This window comes from Triticum urartu, chromosome 7 (genome assembly GCF_003073215.2).
Source record: "Triticum urartu cultivar G1812 chromosome 7, Tu2.1, whole genome shotgun sequence".
Classification (NCBI taxonomy): Eukaryota; Viridiplantae; Streptophyta; class Magnoliopsida; order Poales; family Poaceae; genus Triticum; species Triticum urartu.
This window is the reverse complement of record NC_053028.1, coordinates 11354717-11380102: the sequence shown is the minus strand read 5'-3', so window position 1 is coordinate 11380102 and position 25386 is coordinate 11354717. Positions and strand designations below refer to the sequence as shown.

The window sequence follows — 25386 nt, the reverse complement described above, 5'->3', positions numbered from 1 at the left end:
CTTGGGTCCTGGAGTGGATGATAGGACATGTTCATCAAGAAGCCAAATCCTTTGACATCATTGAGCTCACTGGTCTGCCCACTCCTGGCGATCTCTACGAACATGGCTGCCAGCTTCACAGTGAAGCTGTGGAGAGCATCTTTCAGAAGCCTGAACCTAACATGAGTCAGATGCTCAGTATGATGAAGCCATTGCCCCAAGATGCTGCATATCCCACGGAGTTCTTCGTTGAAGACCTTGAGTATCTGCCAAGGACTATTTATCACATCATAAGGCGAACTCTCTAGCCAATCAAAGGACATTCTCCACATGCCAAGCTGGAAGGTGCAATGAAGACTTTGGTCTTCTATATTCTTCATGGAAAATGCTTCAGTGCACAGGACTTCTTCATCCGCCAACTTGCTGCATCAGGCTCTGGTCTTTTTGGCTTGAAGTTCTACGCTCCATGGATAATGCGGCTGATCAAACTCCACTCCGCCATCTCATATCAGCCTTCTGCTTGCAATCATCGGATCTTTCTGCCTGATGTGGATATGTCTGTTGACGCAATTTATCCTGAGCCTTCCAAGGAACCTCTAAGTCTTCAGAATGCGGAGCATCAAAGTTTTTCTCAGAACATTGAAGGAGTTGAAGCAGTCACTCGTGTGTATCCTTTGGCTGGAACTACACGTGCACCGCATTCTGCTCTCACTGAAGCCACTGATAGCACAATTGCCCAATGACCCAAGAAGCGCACTCGTGTTCTCAATGACCGAGAGCTTCTTGTGGCTCTTCATCAGAAACAGGATAGGCATCATGACTGGCTGAAGCGTCAAATGCAAAGCCTCTTGGTGGATGTTAATCGCATTCGTAATCTTGCCACCAAGAATGCCTTTGTTGCCCATAAAACCTCTCGCCGCACATGGAAAGGGCTGACGCTGATGTGCTCTAAAGATGATCTTCAAGAGGATGGCTTCTCTGAACGCTTCAAGTTTGACTCCACACCTCCTCGAAAGGCAGTGCTGCGACGAACTCCATCTCTTGAAGACTCTGAGTTCTCTTCCTCTGCTGCAACTGTGAATGCCAGAGTGATCGAGGATGAAGACGATGCTACTTCACCGCCACCTCCTTCAGCCCACTTTGACACTGCTCCAAGCTCTACTGCACCACCGTACACCACCGACGACCCTGCTGCTTCACCTACTCTTCATGGGAACGAGTAGATGCTCTGTGTCTTCGAACCTTTTTGGTCCTTACTGACAAAAGGGGGAGAAGCATATGAGTTTGATAGTCTTCAAGCGGGTCCATATGGGCGGGTGCTTTATATTTTGCTTCGTGTTTACAACTCTCGTTTTGATACATTTGGTTCTTTGAGTTGTAACACTTAAACTCGATGGTCGTCTGCTACTTATTTGCCACCTTGTGATGCGATGATAAATTCCGCATGTGCGACGATAAATTCCGCACTTAGATCATTTTGCAGACGTCCATTTTCCATTACGCATGTCATTATCTTCACATACCTTCACATGCATAGTGGATTGTCATCATAAGTTGAAGAGGATCTCCACAAGCACAACCTGCCATGTGCATTTGCATTCCAAAAGCAAATTACTTATATGCACATCTTCAGGGGGAGCCCTTGCAACTTATGAAGACAATTCCTTATCCTATACAATTTCACATATTATATTCCCCGTTGAAAACTTCAACTAGTTTGTCATCAATCACCAAAAAGGGGGAGATTGTAAGTGCATCTAGTGCCACCCCTAGTTGGTTTTGGAGTATTGACGACAAACCTAGTTGAGGGACTAATGTGTTTGTGAGAATTGCAGGATAACACAGGTAGAAGTCCCTCATTGATTCGGTTTTCCTACCAGAGATGACCCCTAAAAATGTATGAAGACATTGATGTCAAAGGTGGTATATGAAGATATTCACATTGAAGACTATGACAAGAGAAGACATCGCATGAAGCCTATGGAGCTCGAGACTTAGATCTTTCATAGTTCTTTTTTCTTCTTTGTTGAGTCATAGGAACCACCGTACTGTTAAGTGGGGTCCAAGAGAACCAGTCAGAATGACTGAAGTGATGCTTAACCAAAACCTATGTCTTCGAGCGAAGACTATGAGAGCAAATCTTGTCCAGAGTCGGACAAGTCAGCTTTGCTTGTAGCCCAAGTAAAGTTGCCGTGTGAGTTTGAAATCTGACCGTTGAAACACGTGTCAGTTCCTTAGTGACCCAGGGTCATTTCGGACAAATCAGGTCGGGTTGCCTACTGGCTATAAATAGCCCACCCCCTACAACCATAAACGGTTGGCTGCTCAGAGTTAGAGTACGGCTTTTGTCATTTGAGAGCAACCCACCTCGAAGCCTTTGAGAGAGAATTCCTTGCGAGGATAAAGCCCTAACCACCCAGAGCCAAAGAGAATTAGGCATCACTTAAGTCTTCTTGTCTGTGTGATCTGAAGACTTATTACACTTGAGGACTGTGAATCCTCCAGCCGGTTAGGCGTCGCGTTCTGAGCGTCCAAGAGACATTGTGGATCGCCGGTGAACGAAGTCTGTGAAGGTTTGGGAGTCTACCTTGAAGACTTACCAGAGTGATTGGGCGAGGTCTGTGTGACCTTAGCTCAAGGGGAATACGGTGAGGACTAGGTGTCCTGAGCTGCGTGTTCAGGACTGGGTGTCCGGGACTGTGTGTCCTCAGGTTTAAATACCTAGCCGCCCTAACCAGACGTACAGTTGTCACAGCAACTGGAACTGGTCCAACAAATCAGTGTCTTCAACTGGAACCTGCCCTCCCCCTCGAGGTGCTCATTCCACCATCGAGAGGCGGAAGTGCTCCCGCGCGTCCTCCATCAAGAGGTGGGGTGATGTCGGCCCGTTGACAAGGGCGTCCAGCATCTCTAACCTGGGGCCAATTGGGTCACCCACCAAGACCACCTCCTCTAAGACATCTCCCTCCGAACCTGAGCCTTCTCTAGACGTTTTTTCCACATCGCTTTTGAATTTTTCACAAATTGGTTTTTCGATTTTTTTTCTGTTTTATTTCTTCTTGTTTTTATTTTTCTTTTTTTCTTTTTTCACATCACAAACTTTTTTAATTCGCATTTTTTTAAATTCAGGTACTTTTATGACAATCTTAAACAATTTTCAAATTTGTGAACATGTTCTAAAACTTGTGAATATTTTCTTGGAACTCACGAACAAATTTTTGATAATCGTGAACAATTTTCAAATTTGTTAACATTTCCTTAAACTTATGAATATTTTCTTGGAATTCCCAAAATAATTCTTGATATTATTGAAAAAAATTTAAACATGTGAGCATTCTTTGATGTTAGTGAGCATTTTTTGAACTTCATGAAATTTTTGAATTCGTGAACATTTTTTGAAATCGTGAACATTTTCCTAATTTATGAATATATATTTTCAAATATTGAACACTTATTGAAATTTCAGGACCTTATTTTTTAATTCATAAACATTTTTTTAATTCTTAATTTTTCATCCACAAACATGTTTTTGCTGTTGCAAACATCTTTTGAAGTTCTTGGACATTTATTGAATTCGTGAACATTTTCTCAAATAGCCAAAATTTTGTGTTGAATTCGAGAACTTTTTTTGAATTCACGAATATTTTGGAAAATCACTAATAATTTTTGAATGCACGAACAATTTTTCAAGTTCAAGAACATTTTTTTGAACTCACAACCATTTTTTGAAACTGAGAGCATTTTTCAAATTCTTAAACATATTTTTTTTCATTTTTTGTTTGAAATCCTGAACAATATGAAGCCAGACAAGAAAAAGAGAAAAGAAAAGGAAAACAAACAGGGGCACAACTCGCCCGCACATGGGCCAGCCCAAATTTTGTGCGGGAGGCGCACCTGTTTGTAATTCTGAGGGGATTACTAAGATCTAAGTACTACTTTGTGTTCTTTTGCACTTGACTACGGATAATTAACATCTGATGTCAATTCTTCTCTCCAACAAAAATGGGATGTCAATTCTTCTCTCAAAGGAGCTTCACCTGCTACAACGGGAGGGGTCAGCTGCCGCTCCACCTGCTCAAATAGATTGCCTGCCTTCTCCCGTGGGCAGAGAGACAGCCTTCGCCATGGAGTGGGCTGTTCCAACAAATGACTAAGATCTACTTTGTGTTCTAGACACTCTTTTTCACTGGATTATGGATAATTAACATGACAAATATTTTCTCCAACAAAAAGGGGATGTCAATTCTTCTCTCAAAGGAGCTTCTGCCGCTCCACCCGCTGGCATGGGTTGTTCCAACAGGGACAAATGACGGTTAAGGTTCAGAGACAGTAATACAACAGTGTTTGCACAGTCGGTTAGTTTCTTGCAGTTACCATCATCTTCCCATTGTTAACACTGCAGAATAAGGCAAAGCTTTTGCCAACGCTTCAAAAGGATGCATATTCACATTCAGGAAAAAAATAGATTGAACTAGCTTTCACTTGACGAGATTCTGTCTAAAAGTTTGAAAAAAGAGATAATAGAGATTCACTTTCATTCAGAATTAAAAGGTTGTGTCAATTCCCGCCCAATTCCAGTTCAGTACACAGGCTTAAAAGTATTAACTACCTAACCTAGCAATTAAAATGATGCCAGGGGGGTTATCAGGTTTAAGTAAGAAAGCATACGCGCTAGACCAAACGCAGCCTGAATCCTAGCATTCATGAGCGTCTGGTCACAAAATAACCAAAACATGACATGGTTTCTAGGATTATTATTTTTTTCGAGGAGATCAGGAGCATTCATTCATTACAGAGGCAGATTACAAGTAAAATACAAATCTTGATCCATGACCACCATTATTAGCTGTCAAAAAAAAGCAGCGCCTTAATCAGCTGCTCCTTGATGCAGTATCGCCACTATTAGGTGCTCAAAATATAAGGTGTTCGTGCTAAAGCTCCTTGATGCCAGTATCACCACTATTAGTTGCTCAAGTAACATACAAAGCTATATATTTAAGGATCAGCTGCCCCTTTTCACTTCTCCGGCAGGGCTACCAAACTATGACGGGAATAATACACTGCTACAAAAGTGTGACGGAAGGGCGGTTCGGGTGCATCAGCAAGGCCTCCTTGAACGCGTCCTCCGTATCCTTATTATTGCCGGCTCCAAACACTTGGATCTCCTGGAGGTGTAACAAGTGCTCCATGCCGACTGTACAGTGCCACCCCAGTCGAACACACCGAACCAGAGTGTTTGTAAACTGGGCATAGCACCTGCCTCGAAGCCCAGGTATGGCACAGCGTCTTTCTCAGATCAGAAATATAGGAACTCCAGAATTGGGAATAGCCCCGTGCCTAACATAGATCTTTCAGCAGGGATTTCAGATGCTCCGAATCCGAGGTGGACGAGGGAGGGAAGCTCTCCAAGCAGATGAACATCCTGAGTTGATCTCTTTTCAACATGCAGCTTAAGAAAGCGCAGGCAATGGAGACCACACAACCATTTTGGAACTCTCCATAACTGCCAAAAATGCAATTCAAGACCCTCAATATGTTGAAAAGGATTGGATAATGAGCCCAGCTGCTGGCTATCCTCACGCTCAAAATGATTGCCGCTAGAGATGCTCAGACATTCAAGCTTGCCGAGCATTCCAATGGAGCATGCCAAAGCATCAACTTTCGGCAACTCCAAACCATACTCTGTTGTCATACTCGGTTCCCTCAGATTGGTCAGCGTGCTGAGACCCATAGAACACTCCAGCGAGCTCTTTCCGATGTCAAGCCCTCGCAGAGTGTGCAGTGATTTCATATTCCCAATGGGTCTGTCTAAGACTCAGTCGACTGAGACTTCACGAAGTCTCAGTCGGCTGACATCATCTAAGCAAGATTAGGCCTGTTTCCTAGGTCGCTGTCTGCTGGACTATATCTGGCTTAGGTTCTGGGCCTTTTTTTGTTTTTCTGTTTGTTTTCTTGCTATTTTGGGCCGGGCTTCTTACTGTGTTTGTGTATTTGGACTAGCTTGTTCATTTTTTTCTTTGACACAGCAAAAAAGGTACTCAACAGAAAAGGAACAGGCCCAGGCGATATGTGTTTAAGTACTCGGGTCTCTGTACCAAGAAGCACTCAGCTGTCAGCTCGTTGTGTGTGTGTGTGTGTATGCGCGCGCGCTTGTTTGGCACGCTTGGGAAAAAAAAAAAGCATCACCTATGCATATGTGTGCTGGTTCGCTGGAAAATTTCGGTAGCTTTGTAAAATTTGTGTGATTATGCTAATTCCCAGCAGCTATAAACAAGTGTTTATAAACAAAAAAACAAAAAATAAAACAGCTGCTATGTTTTTTGACAAAAGACAATTACTACTACTGATTATAACTGATAGTAATTCAACATATCATGCACTGGCACACAATTTGCTAGCAACACTACTCTGATACTGGACAGATGCACATTTCAAAAATCAAAATCTGAACAAAAATATATAATGGGAACAAATGACCAGCAGCTACTATTTATGATGCCTGAACAAATTTGCAAGACAAAAAATGACTTACCAATCAATTAAAACCTCAGTCAACCTGTTTCTACAGAGTTTAAAATATACAAAAAATGAATTCGTATAGAGTTTGAAAATATACTGTCTGGCAGATAAAAAAAAGCCTGACAAAAATATTCTAACTCTTAGATGTAAACAAGGGGACTGGACAACAAAAATAGACAGAAAACTTTGGCTACTTTATTAGTTTCATCGACAGTTTAGAGTTTAGATACACACACACACACACACACACAAAAGCTAGACTTTATAACTGATTTAAGTAACAAAACAAAAAAGGAAATGAAAAAAAGAAGATACTATATTTTTCTGTAATATAATAAAAACAACAATGAAAATGGTCCCTCCACACTCTTCGTAAAAAAAGGACATGCAATTGCGCCCCTCTCCCGCCGCCGCCCTTTGACAAAACAAAGGTCAGTTGCAGTCTGATAACTAGACATACAATTGCAGTCGGTGGTGACACTACACATTGTGTGCCTAGTGTCAGACAAACAGCTGCGGTCGGGAAGGTGGACATGCATCTGCAGTCAAGGACGAGAGTTGCAGTTGCATGCCTAGTGTCAAATGTGCAACTCCCCCTCTCCCTCTGTCGCCCTCCAACAAAACAAATGTTAGTTGCAGTCGGGTGGGGGCACATGTAATTGCAGTTGGGGGTGGCGCTTGCAATTGCGTGCCTAGTGTTAGACATGCAACTACCCTCCCCCTCTCCCGCCACACTCTGAAAAAACAAAAGGTCAGTTGCGGTCGAATAGGTAGATATGCAATTGCAGTTGTGTGTCTAGTGTTAGACATGCATCTACCCCATCCCTCTCTCACCATCCTGCAACATAACAAAATGTCAGTTTCAGTTGAGAGGGTGGACATGCAATTGCAGTTGAGGCAACACTTGTAGTTACATGCCTAGTCAAACATGCAACTCTCCCTCCCCTGTCGCCGCCCCCAACAAAACAAATGTCAGTTGCAGTCGGGTGGGTGCACATGCAATTGCAGTCGGGGGTGACTCTTGCAATTGCGTGCCTAGTGTCATACATGCAACTGCCTTCCCCTTCTCCCACCACCCTTTGACAAAACAAAGGCCAGTTGCAGTCGGGCGCGACACTTGCAATTGCGTGCCTAGTGTCATACATGCAACCGCCTCCCACCGACAAAAAAAAAAGTCAGTTGCAGTGGGTCAACAGGTAGTTGCAGCTAAGGGGGACACTTGCAATTGCATGCCTAGTGTGAGTCATGCAACTACCCCCCCCCCCCCCCACCATCACCACCCTCTCACGCCGCCCTATGACAATACAAAGGTCAGTTGCAATCAAGCGCAACACTTGCAGTTGCATGCTTACTGTCAGAGATGCAACGGGCCCCTTCTCCCGCTGCCCACTGACAAAACAAGGTCAGTTCAGTCAGGTTGGTAGACATGCGGTTGTAGTCAAGGGCGACACTTGCAATTGCATGCCTAATGTCAGACATGCAACTCCCACCCCTCTCCAGCCACCCTCTGACGAAAAAAGGTTAGTTGCAGTCATATGGGTAGAGATGCAATTGCATTCAGGAGCGATGCTTGCAGTTGTGTTCCTAGTGTCACACATGCAGCTATGCCCCTTCTCTCCAGCCGTCCTCCGAAACAACAAAAATTTCAGCAGCATTCGGGTGGGTAGACATGTTGTTGCAGTCAAGGGAGACACTTGCAGTTGCATTCCTAGTCTCAGACATGCAATTATCCCCCTCTCCCGCCGCCCACCAACAAAACAAGGGTCAGTTATAAGTCGTTGGGGGTAGACATGCACTTGCAATCGAGGGCGACAATTGCAGTTGCATGCCTAGTGTCAGACATGCAACTGGCCCATCTCTCTCGCTGCCCTCCGACAAAACAAAGGTCGGTTGCAGTCGAGGGCGACACTTGTAGTTGCATGCCTAGTCAATGGGGATAAGTTAACTAGGATATGCAATAGACATATTTTATGACGTATGAAAAAAAAAGCAAACATATAATCATAGATGAATATACAAAAAAACAATACTAGCAAAAATGTATAAGTAGATATATTAACAGGATGTAGTCACAAAAATTGAAAATGCACAAATTCTGTTGACTAACAAACAAATTCTATTGCTTTTAAAAGAGAAGCATTTCGAAAACTAGACAGAAAAAACATACATACACGCATACTACTGGAATCGCTACTTGAAAACTAACATAAACTCTACATTGACTAACAACAATTCTGTTGCGTTTAAAACAAAGAATCATTTTCTAACTTGAAACCACTAGACCTCCCAGCCAAAATATAAGACTGGGAAGGGGGGGGGGGGGGGGGTCTTTGCTTGAAACTATTAAAAACTCTGCTTGAATAAAATCTCTACTTGATCCATACTACTGGAGTTTCGTATAGATCCCACCTAGATATACAATATAGGGAAAAAGTCTAGCCAGCTCTACCGCGCTCACATACGTACGTGAAGTATTTGTGCATGTGCATGGCTACTGTTCATCAATCAAGGTGACTGTTAGCTAGCTTTGCACCTACGAGTGCTGTTGCTCCGGTGAACTGATCTAGCGATCAAAAGCCAACATTATCAGGTTTAAGTAAGAAAGCATACGCGCTAGACATTATAGGATTTCTAGGATTATTTTTTTTCGAGGAGATCAGGAGCATTCATTCATTACAGAGGCAGATTACAAGTAAAATACAAATCTTGATCCATGGCCACCATTATTAGCTGTCGAAAAAAAAGCAGCGCCTTAATCAGCTGCCCCTTGATGTCAGTATCGCCACTATTAGCTGCTCAAAATATAAGGTGTTCGTCCTAAAGCTCCTTGATGCCAGTATCACCACTATTAGTTGCTCAAGTAACATACACAGCTATATATTTAAAGATCAGCTGCCCCTTTTCACTTCTCCGGCAGGGCTACGAAACTATGACGGGAATAATACACTGCTACAAGGGTGACGGACGGGTGGTTCGGGTACATCAGAAGGCCTCTTTGAGTGTGTCCCCGACATCCTTGGCATTGGGGACACAATACACTTTGATCTCCTGGAGGTGTAACAAGTGCTCCATGCCGACTGGTATAGTGCCGCCCCAGTCGCACGCACTGAAACAGAGTGTTCGTAAACTGGGCATAGCACCTGCCTCGAAGCCCAGGTACGCTGTAGTGTCTTTCCTAGACGAGATTTTTAGGGACTCCAAAACTGGGAATAGCCCCGTGCCTAACATAGCTCTTTCATCAGGGATTTCACCTGCTTTGAGTTCCAGGTCGACGAGGGAGGGAAGCTCTCCAAGCAGATGAACATCCTGAGTTGATGTCTTTTCAACACACAGCTTAAGGAAGCGCAGGCAATGGAGACCAAACAACCATTTTGGAACTCTCCAAAACCCCCAGTCATCCAATTCAAAACGCTCAATTTGTTGAAAAGGATTGGATAGTGAGCCCAGCTTCGGGCTATCCTCATGCTCAACATGATTGCCGCCAGAGATAAACAGAGATTTAAGGTTACAGAGCTTTCCAATGGAGCGGGCCAAAGCATCAACTTTTGGCAACCCCAGACTACGACCTACTACCATATCCAGTTCCCTCATATTGGTCAGCTCGCTGAGACCCATAAAACACTCCAGCGAGCTCTTTTCCATGTCAAGCCCTCGCAGAGTCCGCAGTGATTTCATATTCCCGATACCTTCAGGCAGCTGTGTCCAACCTGGAAGAAGCAGAGACGACAGGCGGGGCAAATTAACTATATCTGAGGGGATGCTCTCCATCTGTTCGCAAATTTCCATGTCCAGTGTCTCCAAGTAAACAAGCTCACCAAGTTTAGTAGGGAGTTTTATCTCCACAAAAGCACTTACCGTCAGACACCTCAGCTGAAACAATTGGCTAACAACGGTGAGGTCAACTATCTCCCACCTATAGCGCCCATCCAAAAGGATTAGAACCTTGAGGTACTTGAACCACAAAAGAGGGAGTATAGGATTACATCCGGTCTTGAACAGTAATGATCGAACTTGTGACAGCCTAGCAGCAATAGCCGTGTCATATGTTGCTCCACCAACATCCATGGGGCACAAGGATAATCGGCGAACCTTGTATTTGCGGAGATGCAGCAGCCTTCCCATGACCTCAGAATTGTATGCCACCCTTAAAAAATTATATTCTACACACTTGCTTTGGATCAAATCAAGCATCATGTCGTGTACTCTGCAAGACAACACCTCTCCATAGCTAATTTTGCATGGCTGAATCATGCTTCTATTGACGAGCTCATTGAAATAACTCCTGCCAACATCCTCCAAATCTGGTCCATGCAAACTGTTGACAAAGCCTTCACCTATCCATTGTTTAACCAGATCATCCCGTGGTATGATGTGATCCTCAGAATACATACCAAGGTACAGAAAACATGGCCGGAGATGAAGAGGAAGATGGGTGTAGCTAAGGTTTAATATACTGTTCATCTCTTTCAATGAAGGATTTGTGCAGAATGGGCACCCAGAGATTTCCTTATGCTCTCCCAGTGTTTCTTTGATCTCACTTGAGTAGCCAGTAGGCTAGCTATAGTGACAATTGCAAGCGCCATACCACCACACTTCTTCAAAATTTCAGCCGCAACATCTTTAAGATGGGGTGGACAAACAACTTCAGACCCAAATACTCTATTGGAGAATAACATTCTTGAGTTCTGATCACTGAGGGGCTTCATTGTGTAAATGCGCCCACGGTCATTGTGACAGGCCATGCCAGCCACATCTTCCACTCGTGTGGTTACAATTATTCTACTCCCCTTTCCATTTTCTGGAAAAGCACAACTAATAGTATTCCATGTTGATAGATCCCACAAGTCATCAACTACAATAAGGTACCTGTTGAAATGTTTGCACATGTTATATCATTGCAGAATATGACTGTAAGTTGAAGACAGAAGCATACAAAATAAAAACAAACTTGATGCAAGCAAATCTATTGCTCGGATGGTTGGTCCCTCCCTCTCTCCCCCTCTCCCTCCCTCCGTCCCTCCCTCCCTCACTCACAAGACTATTCCAATAAACATCTTAGCAATTTTTTTACACTTCGTGTAAAAAGTGCAATACTTCAATCAGTTTTTTTCCAAAGATGTATAGAGTGGGATCTGCTAAAGAAGCATTATAGAATAGCACCCTTTGATGAGAGATATGAGCAGGAGGCTTCAAGAAAACTTGTGTTTTCAGAATTATGTGAAGCCATTAAAGAAACAAAAAATCCATGCGTATTTGAACCCGAGTACCCGGGAAAAAGGCAGAGTTTCTGCTCCAACATGTTTTTGTAATTTTGAATCTATATCACAAAGTAAAAACAAGAAAACAGTCAAACTTCCCACATGCATGGACAAACAAGCATAACTAGAACATGCCTGACCAATTACTTGCTACTTCAAAATTAAGATGAGTAGCCATTGCAAATGACTATAAAACGTAAGTTATTACCTTTTACTTGTGAGATACTTCCTTAGCTCTTCAATGATGTTGTCAAACCCGCAATCGTGAGAAGAGACATTTATCCCAAGTTTTAATTGTAGGCGATTGAGAAGCACTCTCAAATCAGGCCTCTGCGAAACTGAAAAGAATGCCACACAATCGAAATGCCCTTTGATCTTGTCAAACACCTGTTTGGCAAGTGTAGTTTTACCCAGGCCTCCAAAACCAACAACGGACACGACCTTTAGTTTTTTCTGAGTATTCATCAACCAACTGATAACCTCTTTGCTAGGGCCTTCAATGCCCACAAGGTTGGTCGCCTCCTGGTAGACCGCTCGCAGACGAGCGTCCACAGCCACAGAGCCAAAGCTAGGCTTGCAGTCATCAATCTTGTAACTCTCACGCCGAGCATTTGCTTCTACCACAAGAGTCCTAAGCTCTCCCATCTGGTTGGCAATTCGATGAAGCTCAGACAACCTCTTGTGAAGTTCAGCAGCCTCCCCGATGAAGCCTGCCTCAGCATCCTCACCTCCAAATTGGCGCATGAAGTCATCAATGCAATTCTCCATGTCGTACGAAATCTCCCTGACATCGTCCCTCCATTTTTTTACCACTGGAGGGAGCTCATCCATGAGCTCCATCTGCTCAAGGGCAGCGTTTATGCTGCTCAACTCGTTGTCAAGGAAGGACGCCTGCTTCCTCACCTCTTTGCGCTTATTGTACTCGTCGCCCATTAATGTGGCAAGCTTGCCACTGAGGGTGCATATCACCCCAGTCGCCACACTCACGGTTGGTGCCTTCCCCTCCCTCTCTGGGCTAACTTTGCCATCCTCCTGCTCCACCTCCCACGCTGATGGTTGCAATTGGGATGGTGCGGCAGAATAATCTATCAACTTCTGCTCATCCGCCAACCCGGGGAAGCTTATCTACAACAATAATGAATAGAAGATTAGGATAAAGCACTAAACAACACTTATTGTACTTATCGCCCATGAACGTGGTAAGCTTGCCACTGAGGGTGATCACCCCGGTCACCACACTAACGGTTGATACCTTCCTCTTCTTCTCTTGGCTCACTTTGCCATCCTCCTGCTCCACCTCTAGTGCCGAAGGTTGCAGTTGGGATGGTAAGCTTGCCACTGAGGGTACTCATCAGCCCAGTCACGACACTCACGGTTGATGCCTTCCTCTTCCTCTCTTGGCTCACTTTGCCACCCTCCTGCTCCACTTCCAGCGTTGATGGTTGCTGTTGGGATGGTGTAGCAGAATCATCCATCAACTTCAGCTCATCCAACCGCTTGGAGGCAAGTCTTATCTGGAACAAAATGAAAACAAGGTTAGGAGGCTAGAGTTTCTGGTGGATCATATACATTTACTTGAGTGATTGCACCTGCCCTTCTGTAGAGGTAGCTACATCACTTGTAACAGACCAGTTCGAAATTTCCGCTTCATCCAGTATTCCACGGATGATAGACCATGTAGCAGGCCTGTTCCGGGGGTCATAGTTCCTGCATTTTATCCCTATCTCAGCACATACTTTTACTTCTTCCAAGGTTGTATGGCTATCTGATGTCCTGAATTTGTTCGTCCAACTTTCAACTATCTGCCAATTTGAAAACCATAGTGAGTTACAAAAAAGGACAACAAACAATCATTTTAGAACAGAAAAACGAAAAGACCCAGCCATATTGATTTGGGACTGGAGACCAAATGCAAGGCTACCTACCACAAACAATTTCGAATTTCTCACTTGATCAATTTCAGTGTTATTAGTCTTTTGATGCAGATAATGACTTCAGAAATCAGAACCATCTTCATTTTAGGTTTTTTTGTGTGTGGAAGATCGCTACAAAGACAACATTCATATCTTGTCATTTGTTAACACTATTGTTACTTAGATACTCTGAATGAATATGTCTTGCATTTTTGTTTACCAACATTGTGGTTTCTGCTAAGCATGCTGGAACCTCGTATATAATGTAATTACCTCCTTAACATTGGAGCACTCCTTATGTCCCATAAGTATCTCCATGATTATAACACCCAGACTATATACGTCTGTCTTGAATGTGATTTCTCCATTATTGAAGAATTCTGGTGCCATATATCCCCTGCATAGAAATGGTATAGTTTGTTCGATTAGTGTATAAAGTTCATACAAAAAAGCTGGTAGATGACCAATAAAAACATCCAAGTTCTTAAATAGAATTGCTAGCTTACATTGTCCCAAACTTGTTTTCAGTAATATCCCGACTCTGGCTTTCATTTAAGTGTCGCGATAGACCGAAATCCGCAATTTTGGGAACCATGTTATCATCCAATAGTACATTCTGAGGTTTGAAGTCCCTGTGAATAATACGGTGCTGGTGAAGATAATGTACACCCTCACAGATCCCCTTGATTATTTGATAACGTGTGGTCCAATGAAGTCCGCAAGATGCATCTGTGGAGAGTGTAGAGTACAACAAACAGTTAGTACCATATGAGTCGGATAAGCAGTCCAATGAAAGGGAAAAGGGCCTACTTGATTGTTTGCCCCTTTTGCAAAGTCAATATAATTACAAGTTCAAAGAAATTTGTCAGTACACCTATTTCTTTGGAGCACTGCTATGCATATGATACTCTTCCATACGACTTTGGTATGATAGATCAACTCACCGTTAGATCACATCATTTTCCAGATCGGTGAAATTTATAGTCATTCAGGTTCAAATATGTCGATTTGCCAACATATTGGCTTGGCAAGTTGAGATTCTCAGACTTTTCTGTTGACCACTTGACTCGACCAAGCTTGATCCACCACTCTTTTACACTAGAAGAGAGCACTTGAAGCATCCAAAGTGTGAACTTTTTGCTGCCTCTAAACACACTCTCTCTTCTTGAAGACAACCATCATATATTGCAGCTTGCTGCCTCTAACAAAAGAAAAATCCAAGCCTCACCTTTTAGCTTGGAGGCTACCTCCATCTACTAAAATAATGGAGCTGGCCATGCCTATCACATTATTTTGGCAGAAGAGTGCATATTTTGTATCGTTATAAGAACAGAGCTTGAAACTACCTACCATTTAGAGCAGGAAGAGTGAGAACGATAAATGCTCTGGATTAAAGTTGGTGGACATGTACGTGCTGCTATATAGTAGTAGTAGAGATGGAAGGAAAGCTATAAGGCTGATGTGATTATTACCGGAGAGATAGGGAGCAAGACACCCTTTGGGCAGGTACTCAAAGCAGAGCAGCCTCTGCCGCTTGGCTACCCACTGAAGCTTCCCGTCGCACAGCCTTCGTACACGCTGCGTACCCACTGAAGCTTCCCGTCGCACAGTCTTCGTACACGCTGCGTCTCAGAGGAGTACCCGAGAAATCGCACCGTATTCTTGTGCTTGAGACCTGCAATACAGTCGATCTCGCTATCGAAAGTCTTGTCCAGGATCTCGTACCTTTCGAAGAGCTGCTTCACGGCGATGGTGCGACCACTTGGAAGCACTCCCTGCATGTCACATGAATCTTCGTTGTCAGCTAAATTGCCATTATCAGCTGGTTTGGACTTTGGTTGTCTCTGCTTAATTCATTTCAGAGTGGAGGGTCTGCCTTTATTACCTTGTAGACCACCCCGAACCCGCCCCTGCCGACTTCCTGAGCTTCAGAGAAATTCCTTGTGATGGACTTGAGAAGTGAAAAAGATATATTGTGCAACACTTTCTACAGGGCTGCAAGCTCGCTGTCTTGATCATTGTCCGTCATCTCGTGCCTCAATCTAAGAAAGTTGTGTGTTAATTCTCCCGAACCATAATTATTGTTGCTTTAGCCGTACGTGCAAATACAGAAGAAGAAAATGGGACCTAGTATTATTCATTTGCCTGAAAATTCAGTCGATTTCCTCCGCTCGCCCGTAGTCCAAGCCGCACCCTGCCCAAGCCGACACCTCCGCCCACTTTCTCCGGCGCAGGTAAATCCCCTGAACCCGCACCGGAACTCGCCTTTCCTTGTGATGCCAGCCTGACACGGCAGCGTCGACTTCGTCTCACCTATGTGAAACCCGGATTGCCATGTAACACCTTCAGACAAAAAAAGTCTTCAGGGCATTGCCATGTAACAACGTTAACCTTTTTGTATTAAAAGAGGATGTAATAAATACAGTAGTTCGTGATGAAATAGAAGTTATCTGCGTTGAAAAGAACAAATATTGCGGACATTGGTGGTGGGGGTGATATTTACTCCTGTTGTGAATATCCTTCTCTTGTAGTTGTAGTGTGGATTTTTGTTTGAATATCAGAAAAGTTAATTGAGTCCAAATCGGTATTACTAGCAGGCGGACGGCGCGGGTGTTTTTCTAGGAAACCCGGATTATGATAAAATTTCCAAAAACATTTGGCTCACGAGCATCACGGAAAGGTAAACACAGACGCGGAGTCACGTGGCCAAACAGTGCGTGGCATTCGCCATTGTCGGCACCCACGTGCTGTGGTGTGCTATCTTTCTCCAGTGAGTCTCCGCCCGCACACTCCAGGTCAAGCCTGCTCTGGTCGTCCTCCATTCCATTGTCCGCACGGCCGCTTTCCCCCCTCCGCGTTCCGCCCCTCCACTCCCATCTCACTGTCTCCGGCGAGAGCGCCGCCTCCACCCTTCCCGTCAAGTTCTTCTCCGGCCCACCCGACCGCGGCCATCCTTTGACGCTTGACATCCTTGGTCCGCGGCGCCGCTTCCCCTGCAGAGAAAGGTACCTACCGTAAGCCACTAAGATGGTGATTGATGGGGACTCATCCCCTGTTAGCTAGTGCTAGATCCGGATCCTCCATAGCTCTAAATCAGGGGATCCTCTTTCTTTTAGTATTCTTTTTTGCTGCCACTTGAGGAAAAAAAAGAGTCCGGCCGACCGTCTATTTCATAGTCCTACATTTCAGATCCACGTCTCTTTCAGATTTCACATAGATACTGCTTTTTCTTCACATAGATGTTGTTTTTATATTTGCTACAATCGAGAGAAAAAGTCCGTCCGTCTCTTTCAGACTTTTTAGATGGACTTCAGACTTCAGATAGATATTTCTTCAGTTACCCAAACAATATAGTATCGATTTAAGTCAAATATTTTAACCTGATTATCTTCCAGGCAACTGAATAATAGCAGGCCCCAATTTTCACCTTATTTGCATGTATGGCTAATGAACAACACTAATTATGCTTCAGGAGAATAACACCTAACTTTTGCAGCCAAGATGACGGATGGCGGCCAAAGCAGCCAACTTGCTGCTCTGGAGAAAGTCTTGCTCGATGAAACCGCAGATCCAGTCGATCTACCTTTCTCACTGCTCAGCTCCATCACAGCAAATTTCTCTGAAGCTCAGGAAATCGGCAGGGGCGGGTTCGGAGCGGTTTACAGGGTAAGCAAGCAGACCCTCGACCCTGAACTGAATTTACCAGAGACAATCTGGCTGATGCTATTCCATGTGAGATGCAGGGAGTGCTTCCAAGTGGTCGTACTGTCGCCGTGAAGCAGCTCTTCGAGAGGTACGAGATCCTGGACAAGAATTTCGAGAGTGAGGTCACCTGTCTCACGGGGGTCAAGCACAAGAATACCGTGAGATTTCTCGGGTACTGCTCTGAGACGCAGCAAGTACTGATGCCATATGATGGGAAGCATGTCTTGGCAGATGTGCGGCATAGGCTGCTCTGCTTTGAGTACATGCCCAAAGGGTGCCTTGCTGACTATCTCTCCGGTAAAATCAGATTAGCCTTATAGGTTATAGCTTTCCTTGCATTTCTACTATAGTAGTAGCAAATGTCTACCAGCTGCAGTCCAGAGTATTTATTGTTTGCCACTCTTCCGAGCTTTGTTAATTCCTTTTGCACACTAAATGGTAGTTTTCAGCTCTGTTCTTATACCGCTGCAGAACATGCACTCTTCGGTTTGGGCATATTGTGATTTCTCATCCTTCTTGCCTCAGAGAGAAGAGCACACTAACAGATATCTTTTTCTGTTGTGGATAGAGCTTAATCGAGCATCCAAAAAAAATTCAGTGTATGTCAATTTTGAAATGAAGTGCCACTTATCCCCCCCCCCCCACAATTGTCACACCCACGTTTTGACGATGAGATGGGTGTTTCGAGAACTTCCTTTGAACTTTTTAGCATATTTATTAACTTTCAAAATCGGGCAATTATTCTCGAAGGCCTCTTTTGTTTCGTTGGACTGCTTATTCCACCTCATATAGTACTAACTATTTGTTATATTGTATACTCTTCGCAGATGCATCTTGTCGACTTCAGTGGACAACACGTTACCAAATAATCAAGGGTATCTGTGAGGGTGTACATTATCTTCAAAAACAGCATATTATTCCATGGACCTAAAACCTCAGAATGTACTATTGGATCATAACATGGTGCCCAGAATTGCGGATTTCGGTCTATCACGGCGCTTAAGTGGAAGCCAGAGTCGGGCTATTACTGATTACAAGCTTGGGACAATGTAGGCTAGCAATTTTCTTTGCGAACTTAACATTTTCATCAGTCATCCGCCAATTTTTTTTGCATACTCTTCATTCACCTAATCGAACAGATTACACCAAAATTTGTGCAGGGGATATATGGCACCAGAATTCTTAATTAGCGGAGAAATCACCTTCAAGACTGACATATATAGTTTGGGTGTTATTGTAATGGAGATCCTTATGGGACATAAGGAGTGCTCCAGTGTTAAGGGGGTAATTATATTGTATGTGAAGTTTCAACAATTTTTTTTGTAGACAACTTGTTTAGAAGAAACCACAATCTTGTTGGAAAAAAATTCAACGTATATTCAATTAGTGTATCAAATTAACATTAGAATTTGCAAATGACAATATCTGAATGTTGTCTTTGCAGCGATCTTCCACCCAAAACATAAAGTAAAATAAAGCTGATTTTGATTTCTAAATTCATTATGTGCATCGAAAGATTAATAACACAAAAATAATCAAGTGAGAAATTCAAAATTGTTTGTGATAGTTATCCTTGCATTTGGCCTCTGGTCCTGATCAATACGGCTGTGTTTTTGTTTTTCTGTTCTAAATGCATGTCGTCCTTCTTTATAACTAACCATGGTTATCAAATTGCAGGTAATTGAAAGCTGGACGGACAAGTTTGGGACATCAAATAGTCACACGCCATTGGAACAATTAAAGGCATGTGCCGAGATAGGGATACAATGTACAAACTATTACCCAGGGAACAGGCCGGCTACATGGTTTATCATCCGTGGAATACAGGGTGACGCGGAAATTTCAAATTGGCCTGTTACAAGTGACGTAGGTGCCTCAACAGAAGGGCAGGTACAATCTACAAAGCATGGACACGGCAGAAGTTGCCGAATCCCCGTGCTGACACGGCTGGACACGGGGACACGCTCAGACACACGGGGATACGCGTATCCCGCCGTATTCCCCGAATTAAGAATTAAAAGAAAGAAAGAAAGAAAAGGGAGGACACGGCTGGGACACGGAAGGGACACGAGGCAACGCTGGATCTGGAGCACCCTCCCGCCGCCGCGCTGCTGCTGCCCTCGCCGCCGTGGTGCTGCTGCTGCTGCGCCCGTGACGCCGCCGTTGCTGCTGCTGCATCCCCCGCTGCAGCGCTGGCCGCCGCTGCTGCTATGGCAAGAGGAGCACGCTGGGATTAGGGCGGTGGCGAGAGGCCGAGAGCTGCTGCGGGGTAGATGAGAGATCCATTGCTGGGAGGAGAGTGGCGGCTTGGTCAGAGCGTTAGGGCAGAGAGAGATAGGGCTTGAGTTTTGACGGTGCAGATTAACCTGTAGCATCCAGTTGCTCTTGAAATGGCACTAGCTGGGCCGGCCCAATTACTAATGGATCATCTTCTTTGTGGCCCAGTTACTGCTGAATGGGGCGATCTCTTTCTCGTTATTTTTTCGTCTTTTAACTCTATATTACATGGCATATTTTTATTTATTTTTATATATACTTGCCGTGTCCCTGATGGGCTGTTTTTGGAAAATGCTGTATCCTGTGTCCCCGTATGCGTGTCGCCGTGTCCGTGTCCCCGTATCCGTGCTTTTTAGGGTACAATCACTCAATAGTAAATTTATATGATCTACCAGTAATTATTTAGTGATGTGTCATGGCCATTTTTCATTTTTGTTGCAGACAAGCATTGCCTCCGAGCTGGCAGATGAGTTGAAATTAATGGATGGTCCTGCTGCTACACCATCCAAACTGCCACCATCAACATTGGAGGTGGAGCGGGACGATGGCCAATTGAGCCAGGAGAGGAAGAGGAAGGCATCAAACGTGAGTGTGGCGACTAGGGTGATGAGCATCCTCCATGGCAAGCTTACAACGTTCATGGGCACCGAGTACAATACGCGTTATTTAGTGATTTCTTCTAAACATGTTTTCATTTTTATTGCAGATAAGCTTCTCGAAGCTAGCGGATGAGCTGAAGTTGATGGGTAATTCTGTCGCTAGTGGCAAGCTGATGGATAATTCTAACACAACATACCAACTGCAACCATTGGCACTGGAGGTGGATAAGGAGGATGGCAAGGTGAGACAAGAGAACAAGAGAAAGGCATCAACCATGAGTTTGCCTACTGTTGTGATGAGCACCCTCGGTGGCAAGCTTACCACATTCTTGGGCAGCTTGTACAATATGTTCTATTTAGCGATTTCTCCTAATCTTGTTTTCAATTTTTTTTTGCAGATAAGCTTCTCCAAGATGGCGGATGAACTAAAGTTGATGGATGATTATGTCGCACCACTCCAACTGCAACCATCATCGCTGGAGGTGGAGCAGGAGGATGGCAAAGTGAGCCAACAGAAGAAGAGGAGGACATCAACCGTGTGTGTGGCGACCGGGGTGATGAGCACCCTTAGTGGCAAGCTTACCACTTTCATCAACGATGAGTACAATAAGTGCAAAGAGGTAAGGAAGCAGGCGTCGTTCCTTGAGAAGGAGTTGAGCGCCATACACGCTGCTCTTGAGCTGCCGGAGCTCATGAATGAGCTTGCTCCAGGGGTAAAAAATTGGAGGGATGATCTCAGGGAGATTTCCTATGACATGGAAAATTGCATTGATGACTTCATCCGCCAATTCGGGGGTGAGTATGTTGAGGTTGGTTTTTTCTGGGAGGCTGCTGAACTTCACAAGAGGTTGTGCGAGCTTCATCGAATTTCCAACCAGATGGAAGAGCTTAGGACTCTTGTGGTAGAAGCAAATGCTCGACGTGAGAGTTACAAGATTGATGATTGCAAGCCTAGCTTTGGCCCTGTGGCTGTCGACGCTCGCCTGCGAGCGGTCTACCAGGAGGCAGTCAACCTTGTGGGCATTGAAGGCCCGAGAGAAGAGGTTATCAGTTGGTTGATGAATACTCAGAAAAAAGTAAAGGTTGTGTCCGTTGTTGGTTTTGGAGGCCTGGGTAAAACTACACTTGCCAAACAGGTGTTTGACAAGGTCAAAGGGCATTTTGATTGTGTGGCATTCTTTTCAGTTTCGCAGATGCCTGATTTGAGAGTGCTTCTCAATCGCCTACAATTGAAACTTGGGATAAATGTCTCTTCTCACGATTGTGGGTTTGACGACATCATTGAAGAGCTAAGGAAGTATCTCACGGATAAAAGGTAATTACTTACGTTTTATACTCATTTGCAATGGCTACTCATCTTAAATTTGAAGTAGCAAGTAATTGGTCAGTGCATGTTCTGGTTGTGCTTGTTTGTCCATGCATGTGGGAGGTTTGACTTTTTTCTTGTTTTTACGTTTGTGATATAGATTCAAAATTACAAAAACATGTTGGAGCAGAAACTCTGCCTTTTTCCCGGGTACTCGGGTTCAAATACGCATGGATTTTTTGTTTCTTTAATGGCTTCACATAATTCTGAAAACACAAGTTTTCTTGAAGCCTCCTGCTCATATCTCTCATCAAAGGGTGCTATTCTATAATGCTTCTTTAGCAGATCCCACTCTATACATCTTTGGAAAAAAACTGATTGAAGTATTGCACTTTTTACACGAAGTGTAAAAAAATTGCTAAGATGTTTATTGGAATAGTCTTGTGAGTGAGGGAGGGAGGGACGGAGGGAGGGAGAGGGGGAGAGAGGGAGGGACCAACCATCCGAGCAATAGATTTGCTTGCATCAAGTTTGTTTTTATTTTGTATGCTTCTGTCTTCAACTTACAGTCATATTCTGCAATGATATAACATGTGCAAACATTTCAACAGGTACCTTATTGTAGTTGATGACTTGTGGGATCAATCGGCATGGAATACTATTAGTTGCGCTTTTCCAGAAAATGGAAACGGGAGTAGAATAATTGTAACCACACGAGTGGAAGATGTGGCTGGCATGGCCTGTCACAATGACCGTGGGTGCATTTACACAATGAAGCCCCTCAGTGATCAGAACTCAAGAATGTTATTCTCCAATAGAGTATTTGGGTCTGAAGTTGTTTGTCCACCCCATCTTAAAGATGTTGCGGCTGAAATTCTGAAGAAGTGTGGTGGTATGCCGCTTGCAATTATCACTATAGCTAGCCTACTAGCTACTCAAGTGAGATCAAGGAAACACTGGGAGAGCATAAGGAAATCTCTGGGTGCCCATTCTGCTACAAATCCTTCATTGAAAGAGATGAATAGTATATTAAACCTTAGCTACACCCATCTTCCTCTTCATCTCCGGCCATGTTTTCTGTACCTTGGTATGTATTCTGAGGACCACATCATACCACGGGATGATCTGGTTAAACAATGGATAGGTGAAGGCTTTGTCAGCAGTTTGCATGGACCAGATTTGGAGCATGTTGGCAGGAGTTATTTCAATGAGCTTATCAATAGAAGCATGATTCAGCCGGCAGAAAATGATGAAAATGAGTATGGAGAGGTGTTGTGTTGCAGAGTACACGATATGATGCTTGATTTGATCTTAAGCAAGTGTGTAGAAGATAATTTTGTAAGTGTGGCACACAATTCTGAGGACATGGCAAGACTGCTGCATCTCTGCAAATACAAGGTTCGCCGATTATCCCTGTGCTCCGTGGCTGTTGGTGGAGCAACATATGACACTGCTATTGCTACTAGGCTTTCACAAGTTCTATCATTACTGTTAGAGAACACTATACTCCCTATTTTGTGGTTCAAGTACCTCAGGGTGCTAATCATTTTTAATGACTGGGACGGGGAGATAGTTGACCTCACCGCTGCTAGCCAATTGTTTCTGCTGCGGTATCTGATGGTTAGAGCTTCGTGGGTAGAGCTCCCTACTGAACTTGGTGGGCTTGTTTACTTGGAGACGCTGGACATAAATGAGTGTGACTGTGAACTGATGGAGAGCATTCCCTCAGCTATAGTTCATTTGCCCCGCCTGTCGTCTCTGCTTCTTCCAGTTTTTACATACCTGCCTGAAGGTATCGAGAATATGAAATCATTGCACACTCTGCGAGGGCTTGAGATGGAAAAGAGCTCGCTGGAGTGTTTTATGGGTCTCAGCGAGCTGACCAATCTGAGGGAACTGGATATGTAAGTAGGTTGTAGTTTGGGGTTGCCAAAAGTTGATGCTTTGGCCCGCTCCATTGGAATGCTCGGCAACCTTGAATATCTGAGCATCTCTGGCATTCATGTTGAGTGTGAGGATAGCCAGCAGCTGGGCTCATTATCCAATCCTTTTCAACATATTGAGCGTCTTGAATTGCATAGGTGGCGGTTGTGGAGAGTTCCAAAATGGTTGTGTGGTCTCCATTGCCTGCGCTTCCTTAAGCTATCTGTTGAACAGACATCAACTCAGGATGTTTATCTGCTTGGAGAGCTTCCCTCTCTCGTCCACCTCGAATTCGGAGCATGTGAAATCCCTGATGAAAGAGCTATGTTAGGCACAGGGCTATTCCCAGTTCTGGAGTACCTAGAATTCTGGTCTATGGAAGACACTACGGCGTACCTGGGCTTTGAGGCAGGTGCTGTGCCCAGTTTACGAACACTCTTGTTCAGTGCGTCTGACTGGGGCGGCACTGTACCAGTCGGCATGGAGCACTTGTTACACCTCCAAGAGATCCATGTGTTCCTGCGTTACTGCTATAGCTATACGTTAAATGAGGCCCAGGATGTGTTCAAGGAGGCCTTGCTGATGCACCCGAACCGCCCTTCCGTCGAAGTTCATAGCAGACCATAATTCCTGCATGCATCGTACTATGTCTATCTTTCATAGCCCTGCCGGAGAAGTGAAAAGGGGCAGCTGATTAAGGTGCTCCTGATCTTTATGTGTGTCCGCTGGATCAAGGAGCTTGCCACGAATGTATTTAACTTTTCCTGATGTGGTTGTACTGCCAATGTGTCCTCTGAATCTTTGTTTTTGACAGCTAATGGTGATTATGGATCAAGATCTCTGTTTTTCTTGTAATCTGCCTCTCTGTAATGGCTGCAATCCTGATGATTAATGAATGCTCCTCCTAATCGCCCTGAAAAAGGTAATCCTAGGATTCAGGCTGCATTTTTGTTGGAGAGAAGAATTGACATCACATGTTAATTATCCGTAGTCAAGTGCAAAGAACACAAAGTAGTACATAGATCTTAGTAATCCCTTCAGAATTACAAAGCGAGGCGGAAAACGATGAGAGCAGAAACTATTTTCTCGATTTGCCCTGCATATTTAAGTCCACCCCTTTCTTTGTAGTACTTTGCTGCCATCTCACAACCGGGTTCAGTTCAAATATCACCTAATAAAAGCTGGAAATAATAAAAGCTGCGAACAAGAACATCTCATTTTCCCATTCAACTTTGGCCAAACAGTTGAAGCAGACCGAGATGCAAGGACTTGGGTGTTATGTTAATAAAACATGTGAAGGAAGTCAATACAAAGAGTTCATAGAGACAGAGTGTCGTTAACCCGGTTGAATGGGGCGCGGTTTTCACAGACTGAGACTGCGCTTCATGATCTGCATTGGATCACGGCTGTTTGTAACAAGTGGAGAGAAAATAAAAACCTAAGAAAAACAATAACGAAATACAGAAAATAACAGAAAAAAAAAACAAAAGAAAGCGAAAAAAGAAAAAACCGAAGCTAAGAACCAGTGAAGAAAACATGAGTGATCGAACGAATGGGTCTGGCCCTGTATGTACTGTGGCGAGCGTGGGGATCCATCAGTGAGAGCTCCTTCCATCTCGCTTAATGCGAGACATAGCTCTCGCGGGAGGTCTCGTGCACAAAGGCGCACCCCTCGCTCCCTCCCGCACAAAATTTGGGCTGGCCCATGTGCGGGCGAGTTGCGCCCCTGTTTGTTCTTCTTTTCTTTTTCTATTTTTTTGTTTGGCTTCATATTGTTCAGGATTTCAAACCCAAAAAAAAAATGAAAATATATGTTTAATAATTTGAAAGATGCTCTTTGTTTGAAAAAGTGCTCGTGAGTAAAAAAAATGTTCTTGAACTTCAAAAAATGTCAGTGCATTCAAAAT

The 25386-nt window shown here is 44.0% G+C and overlaps 1 protein-coding gene and 2 pseudogenes across 1 annotated transcript; 1 reads left to right on the top strand and 2 right to left on the bottom strand.

Annotated features, from left to right (window-relative positions):
* Nucleotides 1-9349: 9349 nt before the first annotated feature.
* LOC125518101 lies at nt 9350-13083 on the bottom strand (annotated as a pseudogene).
* A 1-nt stretch (nt 13084) lies between these two features.
* LOC125518100 (cysteine-rich receptor-like protein kinase 44) lies at nt 13085-16638 on the bottom strand (the record flags this gene model as incomplete). Its single annotated transcript, XM_048683038.1, has 8 exons — nt 16372-16638; nt 15555-15656; nt 15247-15444; nt 15142-15202; nt 14176-14398; nt 13943-14066; nt 13346-13558; nt 13085-13270 (listed from the first exon to the last, which is right to left on the bottom strand). Coding segments are annotated over exons 1-8 (1374 nt in total), but the record flags the coding sequence as incomplete, so codon positions are not given.
* On the top strand, nt 16418-24334 carry LOC125521380 (annotated as a pseudogene).
* The last annotated feature ends 1052 nt before the right edge of the window (nt 24335-25386 follow it).